This window comes from Xenopus tropicalis, chromosome 6, assembly GCF_000004195.4.
Source record: "Xenopus tropicalis strain Nigerian chromosome 6, UCB_Xtro_10.0, whole genome shotgun sequence".
NCBI classification, from domain to species: Eukaryota; Metazoa; Chordata; class Amphibia; order Anura; family Pipidae; genus Xenopus; species Xenopus tropicalis.
Genome location: NC_030682.2, coordinates 92669572 through 92694066, shown reverse-complemented (window position 1 = coordinate 92694066; position 24495 = coordinate 92669572). Strand labels below are relative to the sequence as shown.

Here is a 24495-nt window from a genome sequence, read left to right as displayed (position 1 = left end):
AGACGACCTAATTCATTTGCTTTACCCCAGATAAAGATGGCCGATTCTACTTCATAAGCAGCCGCCCCTATCTTAAGTTATTCTGCAGGAAGCTCCAATGAAAATCTGGTTGCGACAAGAAAGAGGAAGAATAAACTGTAGAGTTGCGCATGCCCAGTCTCTCCGCCCTGGTTGTGCGTAGTCTGTGGGTTGTTGCTGCATGCTCTGCAGCCCCCTGTGCACTGAGAAGACAGGAGGTGGAGTTGGAGCAGATCCGGACATAGGCTGTCCCTCTAGACGTGTTCTCTGTGGATCTTTTCCCTTCGGCCTGCGTGCTGCAGCAAGGGAACAGAAGTGGAACGGGTTGAGCTGAACGCAAGGCAATGCTTCTGTCTCGCTAAGGTGTGCGACTCTAGAACGTGTCATTGCTGGGCCGTGCAGATTATGGCTTTCCAGCGCCCAACTAAAATCGCAGCATGTTAGGATACATTCATGGGGGATGCGGGGTGCTTAGCTGCAGCTGGAGACTCACTTAAAGCTATGTAGAATGCAGGTGCCTACAGAGCTATTCTATGATGTGTGTAGTAGGGAGTCTGAGGTTACAGGCGTAAAGGAATGGGCTCAGCTGTACTTGCCTGCTTTCCCATTACACTTGTGTAGCTTTTGGCACAATCACAAGCTCCTACATCAACTGAATGGCAGTAACACTGAGACTTTGGTGGGTGCTGTTATAGAAATTGTAATGCTTTATTACAAAACTATTTCAGAAACTCCCCAAAACATACATTATACAAGCCCCTAGATGGGGCAAAGAGGGCTTTAAAGTTAAAGGAGCTCTCCATCCACAAGCTTTGCCTAGTGAAAGAAAATGTAATTCATTCATTTACATTCAGTCAAATATATTATTGCTTTTAAATGATATTGCTACTGAAAGCAGTATCTGTCTGACTTATTACATTCTCTTCCTGGCATGAGGCCAATAGGCGAGTATGGGTCATGGAACTCTAAGGTGACTTAATATTCTTTTATTTTACAATAGGTGGTACATTATTATAATACACAACTAAGTAAAGTTAAAAATTTCCATCACTCAGTGCAGTTTAATTGACAAATCATTAAGGAGACTGCCTCATACAGATAAAAGTAAACAAAAGGAATTCTGGGAATGAATGAACTCCTAAAAAGAAAAATCCCATTTACATGGGTTTATACTATAGGCTGAAGCTCGCCCACTGGGTTTTAAAGCAGAAGCCAGGATAATTGCAGCACTGATGACAAGCTTCTTTTTAAAATATATATTTTACAGAGTATTCATGGGTCTATATGCATGATCGATTGATATGAGTAGAATGGTCCAGTGTTGGTAAATTAGCCTCAGGATGTAATGTGAGAAGAGCATGGCAAAGTTTCAAATAAAGGTGGCAATGTGAATTATTTTATGTTATGTATATGAATATTTCTGAGCACCCCATGAAATATTTGTAGAGATGCACCAAATTCAGTATTCAGAATCTTAGTGCTTTTTTCAGAATTTAGCAAAGCCAAATTCAAATCCTTAATGTCATGAGAATTACATGCCCTGTACAACATGTTCACAGATGATGCAATTTTTTGGGGATTTTTCATAAATCTGAATATGCAAGTTAGGTTTTGATTTCTAACAGCAATTGTCCAAGAAGGGTGTGTCCCCAAGTTAAAGGTATGCTTACAGTTTTGATATCTCTTTTTTGTGGTTTATTTGTAGGTTTGCATTAGATGTACACCGAGTAACTGATCGTGTATTAACTTACAGGTTGCAGCAAGCAATGTCAGGAACAAAAGGGAGAGCCAAAAAGAAAGCCAGCTTATATGAACAATGTTCTGACAACCAACCTGTTCGATCATCGGGCAGACAGGTATCAGATGTAGCCTTATGTATGGTGGCCTGGATTTATAGTATTGCACAGTTTTGGGAACAAACCGGTGCCAGATAAGATTTTTAAACCACTCTACTATATTTTAGACATTACCCCACTGTTGTGTTTGTGTGTGTGTTGTCATATTTCATTACAGCACAGCGAAACACACTCTAGCAGAGTTCATACTATATTTCCTAGATAGCGCTTTCATAAAGCCCTGCTGCTCTATATTCAAAAAAAGCTGGGGTGCGGGGCAGGTTAGAGGCAAGATGTTGGTTTTAAAGGAAAAGTAACACAAAAAATAAACTCTAAATATATCCCTTCTACATACTTTTATTAACATATGTATCAGAAAAAAATTGCAATATGATAAGTGGTTTTTGAATAAAATACATTACCACTGATTGCAAAGCTTGAACGGCGATCTGGCTACTGCTTGACTTCCTGGTTAATCCGGAAGTTCATTTGCTGCATTCTTTAGAGTCGGAGATTCCGTCCTGTGAGTGATTTATTGGGTTTTTCAGCGATGGTGCTGGAAGAGGGATAGGTAATAAAGCATTTCTTCTTCCTAGATAACACTGTCTGCCTGTAGGAACGAATCGAATCGCTATCTGAACCTGCACAGGGAAAGGGGGGGAACTGAGGGGGGAGAAACCCAGAAGTGTGCTACAAAAGTAGGGAGAGAGCTGCTTCTATTATTCTATTGATATTTTACTATGTTGTATTTGCTAATCAAAGTATTTAGAAAGGATATTTTGAATGTGAAAAAATTGTGTTACAGTTCCTTTAACATGTTAGTACTGTACCAGGACGCTGGTTTAATGTAAAACCAACAGTACAAACCCACCACAGGTAACTAGTTTTTAGGTCCAACTGAAGTGCCATATTTATGTATATCTTTATTTATAAATCGCCACTTATGTACGCAGCGCTGTACAATAGACATATGTAATTTATTAGTGGCTATGGGAGAGGGAAGATTTTCAAAAAGGCCCATTGAAATTTGACATTTTGAGAGCAATGCTTTTTATTTCATCCAGGTGAAGAAGAAAGCTAATGAAAGCTTGGAGGAAGATGAAGATTATTCAGAAAAAAAATACAGAAAATGTGAAAAAGCAGGCTGCACTGCAACATGCCCAGTTTGTTTTGCCAGTGCAGCTGAAAGGTGGGTTTACTGCTTACTAACAATGGACTTTTTTTTTTTTTTAGTTAGACTTATCAAATGCTACAGCAAACATTGTTTTAAGCCCAATTTTATGCTCAGATCACACTGATGCGAGGTCTTGTTTATGCTAGCAGACTCCTGTGGTCTGTTCAAAATGTTAAATAAAAGCATTTTAACTTAAGAATGTGGTGGAGTGCTGTCTTGATTACTTAGAGTTGTGTAGCTTGTGGAAAGGTGAATATAGGGGAAAAATACTGGGGATATAAACTCTGGGGATTATTATTAATTATATTATATTAATAATAATATTTTTTTATTATTATTTTCAGAATAATACATATATGTTGCTTGATACATCTTTTTGCAGACTTTCCATAGTGTGGGTAAAAACATAGGTTGGGACTCATTTTCACAAACCCTTGGCTGTTGTTATCTACAAGTCAAAATGTAAAATATCCTCCAGCCATTTACTTTTATGGCATCTTGCTAGGTTTGATCTGATGTGATTATGCTACATTCCTATTAAAATACTTGAAATAAGTGTGTATCAGAATTTCTATTTTTATCTAGGTCTCTTACCATGATTATTTGGAGTTATTTACCAAGGATTTTTATCTGTTTACATTTTTGTTTCAGATGTGCTAAAAATGGTTACACATCAAGATGGTATCATCTTTCTTGTGGTGAGCATTTTTGCAATGAATGCTTTGACCATTATTATAGAAGGTAGGTGACTATGTATATTTAAAAAAAAATAGAGATTAGCAGGTTTTACATAAAAAAGGATTGTTCTTTTTTTAATTAAATTTTAGTATAATGTAGAGAGTGATATTGTGAGACAATTTATATTTTGTGTTCATTTTAAATTTTTGTTTTTTTCAATTATTTCACTTTTTGTTAAGCATCTGTCTAGTTTAGATGTTCAAATTACGCTTGCAACCAGCAGCAGTGTTTGGCTGAGAGGACTTGAATAGAAAGAGAAAAAAAAATAATAACAGTAAAATTATAGTCTCACAGAGCAGAGGTTTATATGTTATCAGGGTCAGTGACCCCTATTTGAAAGCTATCTGAAAGTCAGAAGAAGAAGGCAAATAATTAAAAACTCTAAAAATGAAAACCAACTGAAAGGTTGATAAAAATGTATTGTCCATTTTATAATATAAAAAGTTAACTTGAAGGTAACCCTCTGCTTTAAATTTATTTTATAAATAAAGGTATACATACATACATACATACATACATAAATATGTAACCCTGTAAACCCTACAGCTGTTGGTATGCCAGGTCTGCTGTCAGAACTGTTTTCCTCCATAAGTTTATGACCTACCTGTAAATTAAGGCTGATCAAACTAGCAGCTTTTGTTAAATGACATCTTGACTAATTAAAAAAACAGCCTTTAACTATGGAGGCTGCTGGGATTTCTTTAGTCTATTTTGTTTCATATTTTTGGTTGTTGATTGATCCTGGGCCCAGCCAAGGATCATTACGTCACTCTATACACATCAGGCTGATAGTTGCAACCAGTGAATTGCCCATATGACACATAGGTTGCAGTGTATTAGTAAGTTGAGTTGGGATAACATGTAAACGTAAAAATGGTGTCAAGCTAATTGGGTTTGCCTGCTTATATGTTCTCTTCCTTTTAGTCACAAAGATGGGTATGATATATACTCATCATGGAAGCGAATTTGGACAAGTAATGGCAAAAGTGAACCCAGCCCTAAAGCATACATGGCAGACCAGCAACTTCCATATTGGGTAAGCGTCTCAATTCTTTGTAAACCTTTTTCTCACCCTTGTTTGATTGTGTCTGTTAGAATGAAATCCTTTTTCTGAATACTTGTAGGTCCAGTGCACCAAACTGGAATGTGGAAAATGGCGACAGCTAACAAAGGAAATTCAGTTAACAACACAAATGGCAAAAACATATAAATGTGGCATGAAGATGAATAACTCTGTCAAGGTAACTACACTTTTGGGAAGGAACCAAATTTTATGACTACATGAAGTGTAAGTGGCCACATGCAGATTTCTGTGGTTCAGCCTGTTTTGATGAATTGTGCACAGTTTTAAAACAGGTGCAGTTGCCCATAGCAAACAATCACCAATTAGAATTGATTAGTCTCTAGCCAGTTAAAAATGTTAGCAGGGAACCCTTCCTTGAAGAGCCATTGCTTCTGAAGTTTCCTTAATCCAGTTTACCTACACATGCTACTGATTTGCACCTAGTGTTCTACATGTAAACCATGCCAATGCCATGTTCATTGCCATGCTGGAAGTGACTGCATTCTCATACAAATTATTTAAGACAAACTTGCATCATAACTTGTAATTAAGCAAAGTTGAAGTTGTGGCCCCCTCGGGCCCCCTCGCCAAAGAATCTGCAAAGGGGCCCAGAGTGCACAGAAATGGCAGCCTGCCCTGCCTGCTTTCTTTTAGGTAGGAGAGCACCTGGGAAGGAGGGGGATGCAAGCAAGGCGGGTGGACAGATACTATTTTCTACAACTATAAAGGGAGCAGACCCCAGGGTATGCCCCCCCCCCCGTGAATGTGGGGTCTGCTTCCTCTATAGTTATGCCATTATTGCAGTGAATGCTATTTAGCCATGGACAAGTATTTTTAGCTGGCCATACATAGAAAGATCTACCGTACTTTTTAGCTGAGGACACCAAACGATGCTCTTTGCATGATCAGCACACCAAGGTGGTGGACAAAATTGGGCTGATTTAATCGTTTAGGTCCATGTGAAGAACCAGCTGTGGAGCAACTTTCTGTGTAAATGTAGCTGTTAAAGTACATATTCTTTAAATCTGCATAGCATGCGTAATAGTACCTAAAAGTAAATTAGCAGGGTGCATTTTATTATTACTAATAATACTAGTAACAGTAATCATCTTGAATTGTAGAGGTCTGTGACTAAACACATTTGGCCATAATGCAATAGCAGTAACATGTACTACATACAAAACATACTGACAGTCTTTAGTTGAGTTTCTGTTTTAGTATTCATACATTACTTACATGCTGATTGTGCAATGTATGTTTCTGATCATTGCTGAAAACTGATTTTTGCCTTTTGAATATTTTGCTATCAGACTGAGGGGTCAGATCAGTGCTCCATGCCAGAAGACTTGGTGAGTTACTGGGCTATATATATTTTTTTTTTTTCTTCAGCATTGTTGATTGGATGTTTAAGTGACTGATGGCTTTAAGCATCCAAAGAAAGCTATTACATCAGATTTTATAGGCTGTTTATATATTGTGATTTTTAGACATATTTGCTTTCTTCTATGGCTGATTTGAGATAACACAATTATGCATTTGTGTGTCTCTGAAATTATATAAAATAATTTTAAATATTTATATCAGGGCTGTCCAGCTGGTAGCCTGTTGGCCTGGCCCTTGTGGCCCTCAGCTTAATACTTTATATGCCTTAGATCATATCATTTTAGACATTGAAACTACAGTTGCAGAGTACCATTGATGTTTCCGGGTTACAGGTTATTCATTGTAAAATTAATATATTGGAAAAGACACAATAATCAAAATGGCAATTTGTACAAATTCATAAATATAAATCCTCAAATATGAGCAGGTGCTCCCATTACACCCTAAATGTATAAAAACGTAAAAAGAATAGAACATAGAAAGACTTGGGGCACACTAATGTATTGAAAAGTAGAAAAAGTATCCTTTATTTGTGCCATACATTTTCCAGCACTTTTACCACATCACAATATGCAATACAATATAAAGCTGATAGCAAGTGGCGTCCCACCTCACTCAGACCTCTTATTAAGCACAAAGTTAGAGGTCTCCAAACATACTGAACAACATAATTTCTTGCAAGCTTGAGATGGAAAAGTTTTTAGAATCGAGTTTAAAGCGTCTGTTTACCTTCTGTGTTATTTCTGGCTAGTTGGGAGTTCTTTGGCGCTTATTTTGGTTAACTGCATATTCTGCTATAAATCTTGCTGATTTTTTTTTCACCACTGCCAATGGCCCCAATAATGAATAGTTTATATAAAATAGTATTTATTAGCAATTTATAAATGTACTTATGGTCAAGAAAATAATTTCAGGAATTGGTTATTTTCACATATTATTTTTAATTAATTCAATAATACATTTACAAGTATCATTATTCCCCAGTGCACTAATTTTCGCTGCTGATGTATAAAAACTGACTTTTTATCGCTACCACTGTATGGTTTTTGGCTTTGTTTCACATAACACCACTCTACAGCTAGCAATAAAAATTGGCGGCAACTTTGTCTTTATTTGGTGACAGTTCTGTCAATAATCTTTAGTAAACCTTTAGAAACAACTTGTATAATAGCATGAATGTGATAATCGGCGATAAGATATATTTGCGTCAAAATTCTCAATGACAAAAGTGCTTTGATAAATCATAGTGCCAAGAGCATTGTTAGGAAGATTTTGTTAGATGTCTGTTCACACAATAATTTATTTGCATGTCATCTACTTTCCCATTAACTGTGTACTAAAATATGTGTTTGCACTTACTGGCAGAGAGTTTCTGAAGTGTCGACTCACTCATGGTATTCCATGCTCATTCTACCTCCATTATTGAAGGACAGCCCTTCTGCTACTTTGTTGGCTGCCTATTACCCAGACTGTGTAGGTATGAGTCCATCCTGCACCAGCACTAATCGTTTACATCGTGAAGGCCACTCAGGGAAACTGGATCAATCCAGAGGTGCTTCTGCCAATGCTGTAGGTAAGAACTATTTCAATTTTACCTACCTAGTCTGCTCTTTAAATGCTTAGTTTATAATTTGTTTTGTTTTTTTATTCATGTCATACTAGATTGAATACATTTAGTCTGCTTTATCTGCATGAAGGCTATGGCTGGTTACTAAACTGAGCTGCTGTCGCATGCCTCAGTTGTAAATAGCGGAATAGCATTCTATTGGGAAGAATATATTTTTGTTTAAAGGAACAGTAACACCAAAAAATGAAAGTGTATAAAAGTAACTAAAATATAATGTGCTGCTGCCCTGCACTGGTAAAAGTTGTGTGTTTACTTCAGAAAGTCTACTATAATTTATATAAATAAGCTGCTGTGTAGCCCCGGGGGCAGCCATTCAAAGGAGAAAAGGCACAGGCACATAGCAGATAACGGATAAAACACTATTGTATTCTACAGAACTTATCTGTTATCTGCTATGTAACCTGTGCCTTTTCTCCTTTTTTCCAGCTTGAATGGCTGCCCCCGGGGCTACACAGCAGCTTATTATATAAATTATAGTAGTGTTACTGTAGCAAACACACCAGTTTTACCAGTGCAGGGCAACAGTGCATTATATTTTTATTACTTTAAAGCTCTTTTATTTTTTGGTGTTACTGTTCCTTTAAGGTCTGGAAATGACAGTATGCTACCATTTCCCATTATATCAGCGATGTATTTAATATCGTATTGTGCCCACAGTTGAGGGGCTGGTACGGTATTAAAGTGTTGTAAATGTGGATTGCACCATAGTTGGGTGTGGCCTGAGCAGTGCTGTTGATTCTTTGGATAGTACTGGAGTGCTTGTTGCCAAGCTTTCACCATTGCTCTCATTAGTGGGAAACTTTTTTAATTACATTTGATACCCCTGTACAGTAAGTTTTTCAGTTCCTCCAGAGATCCCAGTATTTGCGCCTCGAAGAGAGTTGCTGCATTTGTCAAAGATGTGGTGGCCCAGTTGTGGGCTACTGTAACCTGAGTTGCCAAATAGTGTGAATACAGGTTTGGGGCTGCCAGATTTGTTGGAAGTTGTAGCGTTTGCAGAGCTTACAGTAAGCAGTAAACACCCACTGTTGTATATACATATGTAAATAAATTAAATTAAATAACATTACAAAACCAAAATGTGATACAAAATACCAAGTAAACATAAAAGGAAAGGTAGAAGTCTAAAAAAGAAAAGATGTGAAAGAAACAAAATGTAAAAACCACCTGTATAGCTGAACTGCAGCTCCCATGCAGTACCGAGCGTCCTGAGGAGTGTGAAGGGGGCCGTGTGGTCATATGGAAGGACATGTGGCAAATACGTCCATGCTAATGCTCAACCTCTAAGTGTCCTTGATTTCTTCCTTCAAGTTGCGCACACGCTCGCCCCATGCAGAAGCGGCACTGTATTAATTGACAGCTGATGTTACGGAAGCTGTGGGGGTGCGGGAACTCACTAACCAGATCACTCATAATAGAAGCGGTCTTTGCAGAGGTCGCAATAGTGTAAAGCCCTGACTGCCTGTTATAGGAATGGTTCAATTCAGGCCAAAATACTGTGTATAGGTCACTGTTTGTTTCAAACGGAGGGGAGAAAACTTCCGTTCCTCATTTTTACCACCAGACCTGGCGGCTCCGTATACTTTATAGAGGAGGGAATAGCTGACCGTTTATAGGGGATAAAGGGCGAACACCACTGCACAGTGCCTCACCACCCATTAATTCTCTGTATTGTACTGGCAAATTAAGGGTTAACATTACATGGTCACAAAGGGGGGGTCAGAAGGTGATAGCTTTAAGTCACAATTCCTATTGTGGTGCTCTGGATGCAATGTACTTACGCAAGGTCGTTGCTTACAGCACAGAATGTGGAAACGAGAAACAAGGAGCAAAATACAGTAGTTAAGATTTGTATAGGGAAGAAACACAGGGGAAGAACAGTAAAGTGAAAGTGTTGATCCAAAAAACATGTAGAGACAGTACTGAGATAGAAGAGTGTTGTGTCATACATATTGTAGGTCGCAACACTTTCATTTTGGATGCAGAATGTAGCCAACAAATAGTAATAGTTATAAAAGCTGTTCTGAAATGCTAATAACGAAACAGAATGGAATCAAAGTTATAGTGACATGTATAAAACTGATGTGAGTATTGTGTCCCATCATACTGTGAAACAAAACTACAGAAGCTTGACCACAGTGCATTGGAGGTTGTATTAGTTATTGGTAATATACAAATATATATATAACTTCTCTTGTTAGTAGAAAAGAAATGTAACTGGATCATCGTTTAAGATAGAACCTCCAATGGAAGAGTTCTCTTAAATCAATTTTGTTTTGCTATGTTTTCAGCTTCTGGTATTAACCCCTACTTCCAGCCTTTTTACCAGCCCAATGAATGTGGGAAAGCTCTTTGTGTCAGGCCAGATGTCATGGAATTGGATGAGCTCTATGAGTTTCCTGAGTATTCCAGAGATCCAACCATGTATTTGGCTTTGAGAAACCTAATACTGGCCCTATGGCACATCAATTGCAAGGTAAGACTTTAATTACCCACACAGCTCTAACCAGATGGAAAATGCTACTTTTGCTTCACCAGTTATGTCCAATATTGCTGTAAACGTGCCAATATCTGTGATTGTATGTAATATTGCTTTGTAATCAAAAGTAACATTTTTTCTGTTTTAAATGTAGCCTATACAGGTAGTAGTTTTTTATTTATGGAAACACTTTTTAGAGAATCAAATCAATAAACTGCAAAAACCTCTGCAAGCTGTATCTTATCAGGTAAATATTTACACCAAACTTAGAACTGATTGGAGTACAACTCCAAGAAGCATATGTTTTTAGCTGCAGAAAATTCCACAAACAAATAATACACTTTGTCATTGGGCCATGGTAGGGAGTATATGTGCTCCTCTGAACCTCTGTTCATGTGCAGCAGACCTTTTGAGGAGGTACTTCATATAGCAGGTGTTAATTGGATTTTCGTTTCCTTTCTTGTACGTCAGTGAAGGATATCTTTTAATATGTTTTATTTTCAGGAAGCAAACATTTTCAATTTTTTTTTGTTGTTTTCTCATGACAGGAAGTGCTTACCCCACAGATCTGTTCTCATCATATAATGGTGCGGGGGCTGGTCCGAATCAGGTGTGTGCAGGAGATGGAAAGGATTCTGTATTTCATGAGTAGAAAAGGTTTGGTTAACACTGGAGTTCTGTCTGTCTCACCAGGCCAGTACCTCCTTCCAAAGGAATACCACAATGTAAGAACTGCTGTCTTTACAATTTTCAAATAGCTAACTAACATGGCTCATATAAAAGTTGCTCAAAAACTGCAAATCTGCTGAAAATCACTTTTCATTTTGTAACTCTAAATTTTAGTGGGGTATGTAGAGTATAAATGTGTTGCGGAAAACATATGATTTGATATTTCCATCAAATAGCATTGGAATACTAGACAAAAAAAACATGTCAACATACACAAGGAAGTTGAACCTTAACCATTGCTATGGCACACATATAGCAATATGTACTAATCTGTTGAAAACGAAATGCCAAACGCACGCATGGCATGGCACATGACAGACTTCTTATAATTTAGTGATTGGTCTAGTCAGATCTACACATTTTACTTTAAGCAAAGCATTCTAATTGCAACAATTGGAGTGTTTTTGTTTTTTTTGTTTTTTAAAGGTACATTTTTTATTAATTTTACAATATCACAAAACAGTGTTTGTGTTTGATATACTAACATTGGAATGATGAGTTTAGTTCAATACAGGCAAGGATACTATTGCTAGGCATTGCCAATTAAAGTGTTTTTAGTTCAGTTTTTTTTCTGTTCCAGAAATCTGTTATAGTCATTGGGGCTGGCCCAGCTGGATTGGCAGCTGCTCGGCAGCTACATAATTTTGGGATTAAGGTAAAACAAAGTAGATTTAAGTGTTTATATTATATGTTCTTTCAAACTTCTTAAACATTTTCTCCTAAGTTTTTTTGAAAGGGGGACCCTTATCCACACATATAAAGATATATAATAAAAGTCCTTTACAAAATAAACATAGAGGCGGGAAAGATAATTACTTTCACTTTCCATTCAGCACTTTCTAGATGTCACTGCACTCCTCACATTTTACCTCCTTCCTTAGTCTATAATGGCTTAGCCTCTGCATGGGCACGGGCATCAGGTGCTAGATTCTGGGACATAAACAAGATTTTGATGCAAAGCTTGCCTTAACAGTATCCACAAAATAGCAAAAATAGGCCTGTTTGCTTTGATTATGAATGCCAAGACTGAGAGAAACAAGATTTATATTTAGTTAGTTTAAGCATATTGTGCTTTATTAAACCGTAGTAAAATATTTGCAATGATTTCTTTGGATAATAATAATTTAATTTTTTTTTGTTCCTCCAATTCGCAAATTGATTGGTTCATCACTGCTTGTGAGGAACCTTTGGCAACTTTGGGAAAAATGAAGCCACCGCATATGTTTTTCCACAGGCCATTGACATTATTGCCAGTTGGAAAAGGATTTGCAGATTAGTTGTCCTTGGTAGTGAAAATTTATCATGAGTAACTAATACCATATTGTGCTAGTACCGTTCATAACCAGCTACCACAAGCAGCTACAAACATGAAGGGCCTGATTCACTAAAGTTTATCGCACGCTTTTTTGCGGTAAAAAAGACGCGACAATTAGCGCGCGATTCACTACAGCATTACCGCATGCGATAAGTCGCATTTTTGCATGCGGTATTTCTCGCGCTAGTTTTACCGCATACGTTCATTTCCGTGCTGAAAAGAATATGATCGCATGATTCACTATAACTTTTGCGCGCTAAATATCGCATTCGGCTATGCGAAAATTAACACCTACTACAGGCAGGCGAAAAATTATACAAAAGTACAGTAAATTATTTTTTGCAATAAAATATGGACTTACAGTGTTATTTATTCAAGTATGTGTTTCCCCTAGAGTGACGCAGCCGCCAGTTTGCAGGGAAATGGTCATTTTTAATACAGTAATTTTCTGCAAGTATTGGCGTGTATGGCTAACATGGCATGCGTTCATTTGCGCGACTATTTATATTTGGCTACAAGTGATGAAATGTTTCGCCAGGCATGGATTCGCAGCAAATTTTTGGACGTGCGTTGAATTTTTTTGCGGCGGATTTTTTCATGCGTTTCGCAAAACAATCCGCCAATGGCGAAACGCCTGAAAAAATTTGCCACGCAAAAATTCACCGCACATACAAAAATTTATACAAGCGTCAAAAAATAATAGTCACAGCAACAATTTTTTTGCCCGCACAACATTTTTGCCGTTTCGTGGATCTTTCGAAAGATTTGCTAATTTTCACTAAAGATAACCAGAACACATTTGCTCATCACTAGTGGCTACTATTTATAAGCATCTACTATTTATATGATACCATTTATATGTGGCTAATATTTATATACACCATTTATATGCGGCGACAATTTTTATACACTATTTCTAAGCTACCATTCATATGCGGTGACTATTCGCGGGCGTAATTTAGCACATGTACCAGCAAATACCGCATTGAAATAGTCTTCGCGAGTTAAATAACGCATGCAATATCGCGCGTAAAAAAGCGCGAGTATGCTTATAGTGAATCGTGCAAAAAATCGCCAAAATTAAGACGCGGTAAAAATTTTACCGCACGCTATAAATAGCGCACGTTAAATCGCACTTTAGTGAATCAGGCCCCGAAGTGTCTTAAATGCCTTTATGTAAATGATTGCAAGGCTCTGATCTGGTTGAGTTTGGTCACTTATTTCTTTAAATCCATGTAATTTTAGGGCGTTGTTATTTTAGGCATTTTTGGTGGTAAGTCACTCTGCACCTTGCTGTTGCCTTTTGCAACATTTAATAGACTAGAAACTACTTAATAAAGTTAAGTTGACTTTATTGAGGGAACTATCTGTTTTTTATTCATTTTGCTTTTGTTCATAGGTCACTGTTGTTGAAGCCAGAGATAGGATTGGAGGGCGTGTTTGGGATGAAAAGTCATTCAAAGGAGTCATTGTTGGAAAAGGAGCCCAAATTGTTAATGGCTGCATCAACAACCCCATAGCGATAATGTGTGAGCAAGTGGGTTTCTTTGGTAACAGTGTCCATTTAGAAATTGAGAACACTGCTTAAGTCTGCTATTCCACCTTAGCTTGTAGCATGTTGGTTCATTTTCCTGACTAGAATTGCTTCTAGAAACAATGTATGAAAAATTTAATAGATTTATTACTCTGGTACCTTTTTAAAGGTCCGTATTAAGCATATCATACCTGAGGACGTTGTAACCCTCTTTCCTTAGTGCTTCTTATGGCTATCGGGAAAATGTATGTTTTCCTGTAGTTCCAAAGGTAGCCACAAGAGGAGTGACTTAACTACAGAATTTTTTTTTTTACTTTAATAAATATTTAATATACAGTACTAGGATAGTTCATAAAATATTTTTTTAGACTGCCTTTTTATGTCTTCTACATTAGTGTCAAAAAGCATTCCTTTTGCAAAATATAAAGTGATACAATGAGGTATTTAAATGGCCCTTAAGAAAGAGACTAACCATACTAACCATAGTTTTTACAATGTAGCATGATAATTAACAAGGAATCCTACTCCAAATCTCCAGGTTTGCTTTTATAGTATTTTCTTAAAAAATGTTAAGTCTGTGTGAGGCTGCAATCTTTCAGCAATTAATATACCATGAAAATAGCTAAACTGTAAATAGTTAACCTGGAATAAATTTCCCATATTTAAAAAAAACACAGCACTATCTTTTAAGCTGGAAGTACTGTCTTGTTTTGCAGGGAACTATGTTCCCTTACTTGGATATCTCTCCTATCCAAATGATATAGTTTTCTAACTGCTATCATTATTTTCTTAAGATTGGGATTAAAATGCGGAAGCTACGAGAAAAATGTGATCTGATTGAGGAAGGGGGGAGGCTAACTGACCCAGCAATTGACAAACGCATGGACTTTCATTTTAATGCCGTATTAGATGTTGTTGCAGAATGGAGGAAAGATAAGACTCAGAATCAGGATGCACCACTTGGAGGTATTGTGGTCATGATGTGCTAGTGTTTGTTGGTGGAGCAAGTCTTTGCACAGCCTCACAGCAGAATTACAGATTTTGCTCTACTTGCGTATTCTCTTTCCAGACAAAATACAGGAAATTTGCAAAGCCTTTACTCAGGAATCAGGAATCCAGTTTACAGATGTGGAGGAAAAGGTCTTACAGTTTCATCTGGGCAATCTGGAGTATGCTTGTGGCAGCAACCTTCATAAGGCTAGTTGTATTATGTGTTATCATGTTTTCTTGTAATTTTTTAATAAGACAGCAAAGCATAAGTATATTGTTTCGGTGACTTGATGGGTACATACAGCATTCCTTCTTTGTGTACGTAACTGCAAGTATTAATAGCTGATGCAATGCTGTTGCTCTTTGGTAAGATAAATTTAAAATACAATGGCATCCCCCTTAAGTCTTATTAAAAATCCACCTATGCATGAGCTTATTTTCCACCCTCATCTTGTTCCATTGTGAAATGAAATCTGCTTTCCAGAGAATCTGTGCCCCACCCACTATAGAAAGCAGAGTGGACTTCAAGTCCCAGAATCCCTCACCTCACAATGGAACAAGGCGAGGGTGGGGTTGCATTACCTTTTAAACAAAGGGTTTTTGATAATTTACCAGAATGTAATGGTTACCTTTCAGCATTGAAATCAGGTACAACATATCAGTACATTTTGTATTTGTGAAAGTTCTATTAGTGTTTTTGTTCTTCCTTTTCAAGCACTTGCAGAATTACATACTTCTGAAATCTCTGAAACCAATCCTGTCAGAATTTTTCATTCCCCTTTTTAAAAACTAGGATGCTTGACATTGCCACCCATTTTCTGAAACACAAAATGAAAGCTTGACTTCTCACTGATTCTTCTGCAGAGCCCCTTTGCCCCATATGCTCCATCCACACTCCAGAAGGTAGACACACGCCCAATAGCAAATCCATAAAAGGCAGAGTAGCACATTGGGGATAGTGTTAACCCTGATGCTGATCACTGACAAGAGTGTCTTGTCGAATGGGGACTTTAAAAAAATGCTTCCTGTTGTTAAAAACTCTTATACAAGTTACTTATAAGTCATCCACTATAGTAGAAAGTGAAAGAGAGGAAAAAACTACTGTAGTGTTTACAATACAAACTGCATCAGGTATAGTCTTAAATATGCACATTTAAAGATTTGCCAATATCTTTGATATTTTTCCTCAGGTATCCGCTCGATCGTGGGACCACAATGAATTTTTTGCCCAGTTTGCAGGAGACCACACAATGTTGGGTGCTGGATATTCCATGGTCATTGATAAACTTGCAGAAGGACTTGATATCCGTCTGAATACACCAGTAAGTTTTAGAAACATTACAAAGTTTCAGTATGTGGCAAAACTGAGCCTATGTATTTAAAGGAGATCTAAAGCTCAACAAAAAACTAGTCTAGATATGCTACACCTTTTGTTTTATGCTTCTGTACCAGCCCAAGGCAAAAGCTCTTAGCAGTGAAGATCTCTGCCTCCAAAGATGCTCCCAATAGCTCCTTAGCTTTTCACAGAACATGCTCCAGGCTGCTGTTACATGAGCTTAGGGACTGACTCATAATATGCAGTATATATAATGTATAAAATGCAGGATACAAGTGTAATTTGTAATTCAGATTGTAATTAATTATTTGCTATCTGGACTTATTTTCTGGCCCATATATTCTTGGGACTATGGCTGAATGACTGTGCCAATGTTTTCCTTTATCAATAACCCTGTTATTGTCTTTGGAGGACCCTGAACAAATGCTGAACATTTTTAACAGGAGTCTGAACAGAACAAGTCCTAAGGACTCTGGTACACGGGGAGATTAGTCGCCTGCGGCAAAACTCCCTGCTCGCGGGCGACTAATCTCCCCGAGTTGCCTTCCCCCTGCCATCCCACCGGCGAACATGTAAGTCGCCGGCGGGATGGCAGACGCGGCGGCGCGATTTTTCGCGCAAATCGCCGAAAAAGACTCGCAAGGCTTTTTCGGCGATTTCCCGAAATCGCCCCGCCGCGTCTGCCCCGTGTACCAGAGCCCTAAAACCACTACTTTAAATGGACATAAACCTCCCATAGTATTTAAAAAATAATGTTTTTAATTCCTAAGTAGACTTTAGGCATGAAATACAAAAAGCTACTTGTTTATAATATTCCTTTAAATAACAACGTTATTTTTTTTATCCACACTTTATTTGCATGGTGCTCCATTTTTACTGCTGGCCAAACTATGTATTGATTTTTTTCAGTATGTCCAAATAGAACAAAACCTAATTGAATAATGTGCACTTTAGTCACATGTTTTAATATGTGAAATCATAGCAAAAGTACAGCCTATCCTGCTACAGGTTGTTTAATTATCACATGCATATTTTGATGACTTTCTTTTTTTTCATTTTGGGCTAGAAATAGTAAAGTAAAACCACTGTAAGGGCAACACACAGCTACAATTGTAGTTGGAGTTGGGCATTTGTCATTGTCTTAATTGGGCAAACCGGCTAATCAGTGTGTGGCCAGGTTGAGGTAAAAGAGCCAATCTGTAATGGAAACACAGCAATTGTTTTGTTTGCTTTTGTTAGTGCTACTCTGCATTTCTTTTATTCACAATATTCTCCCAAAATAATTACTTATTATTATTTGTAATACTTTTTTTTCACATAGATCCGAAATGTAGATTATACTAGCCAAGAAGTTCGTATTACTGCAGCAGATGGGCAGACATTCACTGCACAAAAGGTATTTATCTCAGTATTTATGCTCTGTCATGTAGAGATTTGCCACTGCTTAAAGTCTCTGCTGAGTCTGAATGAGTGATTTTTCTGCTATAAAGAGTCTGAATGAGTGATTTTTCATTACATTTAAAGGATAATTACACAAGGATGACCTGGCCTTTTTTGTCTGGCTATAATGGAGGTCCATCTTAACCTGGACTTTTTGATATCTGACAAATTTACATGCTTATCTCTCTGCAGGCTTTGGTTACAGTACCCTTGGCTCTGCTACAGAAGGGAGCCATCCAGTTTAACCCTCTTCTTCCTGAGAAAAAGGTCAAAGCCATTCACAGCTTAGGTGCGGGAGTCATTGAAAAAGTAAGATACCCAAATATTCCAGATAATATCCAATATCTGCTTCTCTAGACAACATTAAAGTGCCTCATTTGTGCATATAATCATGGCCCATGGATTAGTAACTGCACATCAGTTTTTTGAGAACCCATTTGTAATATAGTCTGTCTGATCTTGTGTTTATTAGAATAACAAACACTGCTCCTTAAATTGAGGAGAAAAAAACTGAAGCCTATTTTGTTCATTATATAGCGCAGTGCTGTCCAACTGGCAAAAGGCAGAATTTAGGCTAGGGAAAGCAGAATTTAGGCTAGGGAAAGCAGAATTTAGCACACACAGGCAGGGCAGGGAAGGCAGAGTATGGCAGGTTTTTTCTGTACTACCACCATTAATAGGGGTGTGGTCATGTGATAACACAGGTGTGGTTTCAAGTGGGTATGGTTTAAAAAAGGGGAGTGGGCAAAACTGGCTTCCATTATTGGCCCTCTACCATGTAGACCGGAATTTGGACAGTACTGATATAGCGGATCTAAATACCCCTAAATTTTCCCAATTTTGTCATGCCAAGCATTTATCTAAACACTAGGGATGCACTGAATCCACTTTTCTGGATTCGTCTGAACTCTCGAATCCTTCGTAAAGGATTTGGCGCAAATACTGAATTAAATCCGAATTCTAATAAGTTTACGAAGGGTTAAAACATCCTATCTTTGGATCCCAAATCGGAATCCTGCCGAAAAAGGCCAAATCACAAACAGAATCCTGGATTCGGCGCATCCCTCTAAACATGTGGTCACTTTTCCTGTATTTAACATATTTCATTATTATTTTTTAATTGGGAAATGTCGGCATCACTCCAAAAATATATATATATATTTTATTTTATATATAAAATAGTTTCTCATAGCATCCTTTTAATTATTAGTTCCAGACTTTGTCACACCATCATCTCTGCTTGTCGTACCTGCTGTGTAGCTGGGTTTGGAGGTAGTGCAAAGACCCAATTCATTTGTATGGTGTCTTCGGTTTTTCTTATTGCGCATTTCTGCATTCAGTTGTGCACTTACAGTATTTTTTCCTTCGCTCATCGGCCTGACAAAATGGGACCTAAAAATTCTGTAATTGTGCTGTTCTTTTGCAGATTGCTTTGCAGTTTCCTTATAGGTTCTGGGATAACAAAATTCAAGGAGCTGATTTCTTTGGCCATATCCCCCCAAACTGTAATAAACGTGGACTCTTCGGGGTGTTCTATGATATGGATCCAGAGGTATGAACAATATTGCGACAAACTATTTATTAAGAGTGGCATGTCACTGGGGAGCCACCTGCTTACTTAATTAACCATTGGGTCTCTATTAGAGAGCTGCAGAACCAAAAGGTATGGTATTATCAGTATAAAACTGCCAATGTCTTTAAAACAAATGCAAATTAAGTAAATTTTAAATAAATTGCAAAAGAAGACCAATCTATTTTAAAACCCAAGTCTAAATTGTTATGATGATGATTGCAAACTGTGTCAGGCAAGGGTGCTGCTCTTTACATTTTATGCCAGCACTACAGTGACTTTTTCAGACAGATGCTAGCACAGTCTTGAATTGGAGTTCTCCATGGTATACTCCCAGGTCCAAAAAAAAGTTGCAGCTGCTAATCGCTGCACGTGTCTTCGCCTTTAGTGAAGTTGACAATACCTTTGTCTGGGTTTTACGACCCAGTTAGTGTGTTAGTAATGAACCATCTGTCAGTGTTGTATTACATGTTCTCTGATCTGCTACTTCATGTCCTTAGTACTTCTATATCATGCTACTTTAATACTCCATGTTTATGACAGGGCAAACATGCTGTCTTGATGTCGGTTATTACTGGTGATGCTGTGACTTCTATACAAGAGTTGGAAGATAAACAAGTAGTGAAACAGTGTATGGTGATTCTGAGAGAGGTGTTTAAAGAGCAGGTAAACAAGCGTAGAGGGGCAGTATTTGTGTAGTACGATGGAATTCAAAAAAGTAAAAGCCTTTATGTGATTATTAATGGCAGTTGTGGATCCATATCCCATTCTGTGGGTTCATGTGCCATTAACTTTACCCTTATGTCTTTCTGTCTATGTTTATTTAATTGTGATTTAATATCCGTGATTTTTACCATGGGTGAACTTCTAGAACTTTAGGCCTCTGTGGCTTAATATTCTAGCACATATTATATATCCATTCTAATTAACACTAGATTGTGGCGAGCAACGATATTTAACATCAAAGGGTCTTGGGAGAGGATTATAATACAGCAGACCTGTATTGTTGTTATGCCCCTGCTAATTATTAACTATTAATTGTCCCAAAACCACAAGCAATTTGTTTTATGAAAATACAGGTTTCTTACTTGCAGTCTCTTTCTGCTCTTTCTGATTGATGCAGGAGGTACCAGCTCCAATCAAATACTTTGTCACGCACTGGGCAAAAGACCCATGGGCACATATGGCTTACAGTTTTGTAAAGACTGGTGGAAGTGGGGAAGCTTATGACATCCTAGCAGAAGATATACAAGGCAAAATTTTCTTTGCTGGTGAGGTAAGATTATCTGTATGTCACATGTTAATTATAATTAATGTACCATGTGGTGACCTCCCTCTTATTTTATGCATTCCATGATAGTTCACCTAGACTCTAAATGTTGCAGGGCTGTCCAAATTTGTTGACTAGTCTTTCTCTCTCGCTAAAAGCTAAAATAAAGAAACTATAGATTTCATTAAAAGGGATTTTCAGACAATAGTCTGAATTTGAACAGCCCCTATCAAGAAAAAAATTTTGGAAATCATATTCATTATCTAAAATGTTTAGTTTTTAAGCTACAGACCAGGATCAGCGCTGCCCACAGGCTCTCTCCTCTGTCTGCTGAAGGGGTTGCCCACTCAGCTTGCAGTCCACCCAAAACAGAAAGTTGACACTTAGTTGGTTACTTCAGATGCCTTCCCTCTTCTGCTTTATTTGCATATTTGCAAAACATTTGGCTGGAAAGATTCAGCTAATGGGATCAATGCAATGAAGCAGGACATAGAAGGCATGCGCAGTAACCAATTCAGTGTCAGCTTTTGGGCAGAATGCAAGCTGGGGTCGGAAATCCCTTCAGAAGACAGAGAATAGAGCCTGTCAGAAGCACTGATCTTGGTCTGTACCTTCAAAACAACATTTTAAATAATAAAGAAAGAAATTGATTAACTCTATGCTAATAATCCATTAAATGCATTAACATTAATGCGAAACATTTCTCTCTTTCTTCACGCAGGCCACAAATCGGCATTTCCCACAAACTGTATCTGGCGCTTACCTAAGTGGCGTTCGTGAAGCGAGCAAAATAACCACCTCCTGAAAAACAAGGGGTTTTTTTCCCCCTTCTTCTAGTTTATATTTTTATATAGTTTTGAAAGCAAACAAAAGGGCCACATTTTTTCTATTCAGTAATCTGCAAAATTTACAATACATTTGGCTAAAAACCAGCTGGTGCATTCTGACTTCTGCAGCTGAGGCCTTGGTGCTTACTTGGGAATGTTTTATTATAATATGCATTTGTTATTGAGTATTAGACAGTGTGTTTATAATATTAGCTCAGTGGTGTTAGCCAATGACTTCTTATTTGCTTTTCCTACCTAGTAATCTCACAAATCTGTTTGTCCTAAAATGTCATATTCTGTCTTCTTTAATATTTCTGAAGTATACACCAGTGTATATCAACAGAATTGTGGGATCTAAAAGATGTGGGGTTGCATCCTTAATATAAGGATTGGTGGTAAAACAAGTCAGTAACTGAAGGTTTATGCCAAGTGTCACAATACAGAACATTAGTTTTGGAATGAGCTGCTGCCACTCTGGAGGAGGCAATGAAAGAGTTACTAACAAGTTTTAAGGTCCATGTCCAGGAAGATTAATTCCAACTGGCTGCTTGCACATTACACACAAGCATTTAATCACTTAGAATGAAGGCAGGGCTTGCAAACCCTTAGGGCTTTAAACCTCATAGATGTGTAAGAACATATCCTGCCAGCTATATTCCTTGTGCAAGTGTCAAGGAAAGTTGGTCAGGGGTTTTATATTGGCTTTTTGATTATGGCTTTAAAAATAAAATTACACATTATTTCTGTATCAGAGGGAATCACAATGTGACATTATGCTGGGTAAGCTTTCATCCAATGGATATAAATGGATATAAGGAATTCTTACCATTGATTAATCTTCTTTGTTACTTATATAATTGTAAGTATCCTTGTGCATTTTTGTTAAACTCCCATGTCCAATAATTTATTATTGCTGATTTAAGTTTTATGGAACTATGTGAGTAAACTTATGCAGATAAATGTTTAAATTAAACGGTACATTTTATGTTCTTGTAAATAGAAATCTGTTTCCTCGCTTTTTGTCAATCCCATCCATCAGGTTTGCTTTCCAACTAATTTCTTCCTGTTCTCTGTAGGGCAACAGGTTTGTAAATCTTTTATTTGAATATTAGGCATGGTTAATTTAATATTGAACTGTTTTTTTTTTAATAAAAGGTTTATCACAAGAAGGTCTTGCATGTTTAATGGCTGCTGTGAGCTACTGAATGAAATACAGTGTTTCTTGTATTGTCCTTTCTATGCCATTTCATGCTTGAATAATATGACCAATGCGTCCTTTACATCCTGGGTGCTATTTGCTGCATTGTTCCTGCCCCTGTGCACCTTAGGATTTACAGCTAATGAGCATTGGGGGACACATGTCTTTTGCTGATATTGCTTTCCTGTTACTAATGGGCATGCAGCAGATGAATTCTTTGGTTAAGAATAGTGCCACTATGGCCCACATTATCCAGAAAGCTGCATTTTAATCCAATAATCCCATTTTGAAACATACTCCCTTTTGCTCTGTAATGATAAAACAGTACTTCGTGCTTGATCCCAACTAAGATATATTTAATTTTTATTGGAGGCAAAACAAGCCTATTGGGTTTATTTAATGGTTAAATAATTCCTTGGTAGTAGTAGATTTAAGGTATTTTGATCCAAATTACCGAAAGATCCCTTATCTGGAAAACCCCAGGTCCTGAGCATTCTTAATAACGGGCCTCATATCTGTACTGTGTTTGCCTGGTTGCAGACACATGAAGCAAATGTTGATGCAAAAATGTATACTTGCACATTTCCATGCTGAAATCTATTCTCTGTGTCTGCACACATGACAAAGCAATACCTGAGCATAAGAAACAGGAGTTGTCCGAGGCCAGTGAACTGGCCTGAGAATCGGCCCAGCTCACTCCCCTATGTTTCTGTTGCCACTTCTAGACTCAGGTTTTAAATGTGTTGTCTTTTAGTATTGCTTAATGTTTTGCTGCTGGCAGAATTAATGCTGCCACCAGATACCAGTGGAAGAAAGAACAGAAGGAAATCTGTTTTAGTGGGGGAAAAAATTGAAAAAAGGAAGGAATGGGTGAGCAAATAGGAAAGTAATAGAAAAGCTTTGTTAGTGCTTAAGACATGAAGGGTTAAAGTTATAACATTGGTAAAATTGCTGTGTGTCAAACCTAGGGCCTAGTATCTATGGCACTTTGTTTGTAATACTACTTTAGAGGCACAGCATCTTGAAATCCTGTAGAACTGATGCATATAGAGTCCTTGACAGTTGTACTTATTTCTAAGCTAAGACAGCAAGACTTAAGGTGGCCATATACACACCGATAATATTGTACTGAAACCTCGTTTTGTATGATATTCGGTGCGTGTATGGTATGTCGGCGAGTCGACCGATATCGCAGGAAGCTGCTGATATCGGCCAAAACATCGTCAGATCGCCACGTGTATGGCCAGCTTTACCTGATACCATGATGATCACTTTGCACTGTATACAGATACAAATCTACACAATTTTATTTGTATTTTAATACATAATCTGCAATTTCTATCTTAGGTCCAGCCTGTCCTGTTGATAGAATTGGGAAACTGAACACTACCTTCTGATTATGCTTGGACAGCTGGAGTAAGGAGTATATATTTCTTGGTTTCTATAAAATGTCTCCCAAAATATTATGGGGCAGTACTGTGGAAGTAGTTAAGTAGATGTAGTGTGGTTGTTATTTAGAAGTGAAAGTCAATTATCAGAAAAAAATGACTTGTACACCTGAAGGGTCTAGGGAATAGAACCAGTATTACATTTTATCATTAGCAATAATGGGGCCTTTGTAAAGACAGCTTAAGTATTAAAAGGGTTGTTTACCTTAAAATTAACTATAAGTATGATGTAGAGCTTGATATTCTGAGCCAGTTTGCAATTGGTATTCACTTTTTATTTTCAGTGTTTTACTTATTTAGGTTTTTGTATAACTGGTTTCCAGTTTGGAATTTTAGCAGCTATATAGTTGCAAGGGTCCAATTTACCCTGCAACCAGGCAGTGGTTTGAATGAGAGACTGGAATATGAGTAGGGGAGGGCCTAAATAAAAAGCTAAGGAATAAAACACAGTAATATCAATACAGCTGCAGCCTCAAGGAGCAACAGTTTTTGACTGCTGGGGTCAGTGACCCCTATTTTAA

The 24495-nt window shown here is 37.5% G+C and overlaps 1 protein-coding gene across 2 annotated transcripts; it reads left to right on the top strand.

The window, feature by feature from the left end:
• Positions 1-146: 146 nt before the first annotated feature.
• kdm1b (lysine (K)-specific demethylase 1B) lies at positions 147-22497 on the top strand. 2 transcript variants are annotated; one of them, XM_002932678.5, is made up of 21 exons: positions 147-381; positions 1772-1874; positions 2918-3042; positions 3679-3768; positions 4690-4801; positions 4890-5006; positions 6139-6177; positions 7577-7784; positions 10130-10314; positions 10866-11042; positions 11627-11701; positions 13761-13898; positions 14690-14861; positions 14965-15092; positions 16076-16207; positions 17543-17617; positions 17854-17970; positions 19088-19213; positions 19775-19897; positions 20355-20507; positions 21223-22497. In XM_002932678.5, exons 2-21 carry the CDS (start codon positions 1785-1787, stop codon positions 21304-21306), a joined length of 2466 nt encoding a protein of 821 aa, XP_002932724.1. In that variant the 5' UTR covers positions 147-381; positions 1772-1784; the 3' UTR covers positions 21307-22497. The 2 variants fall into 2 exon arrangements, with proteins under 2 accessions (XP_002932724.1, XP_012820859.1); XM_012965405.3 differs by lacking the exon at positions 147-381 and adding an exon at positions 1188-1678.
• The last annotated feature ends 1998 nt before the right edge of the window (positions 22498-24495 follow it).

Excerpts from the sequence above, each read along its gene's own strand:
- kdm1b (XM_002932678.5), top strand. The coding sequence starts at position 1,785 with ATGTCAGGAACAAAAGGGAGAGCCAAAAAGAAAGCCAGCTTATATGAA. Across the intron at positions 1,875-2,917 it reads TTCGATCATCGGGCAGACAG|GTGAAGAAGAAAGCTAATGA; the intron begins GTATCAGATGTA and ends TATTTCATCCAG. Across the intron at positions 19,898-20,354 it reads GAGAGGTGTTTAAAGAGCAG|GAGGTACCAGCTCCAATCAA; the intron begins GTAAACAAGCGT and ends TGATTGATGCAG.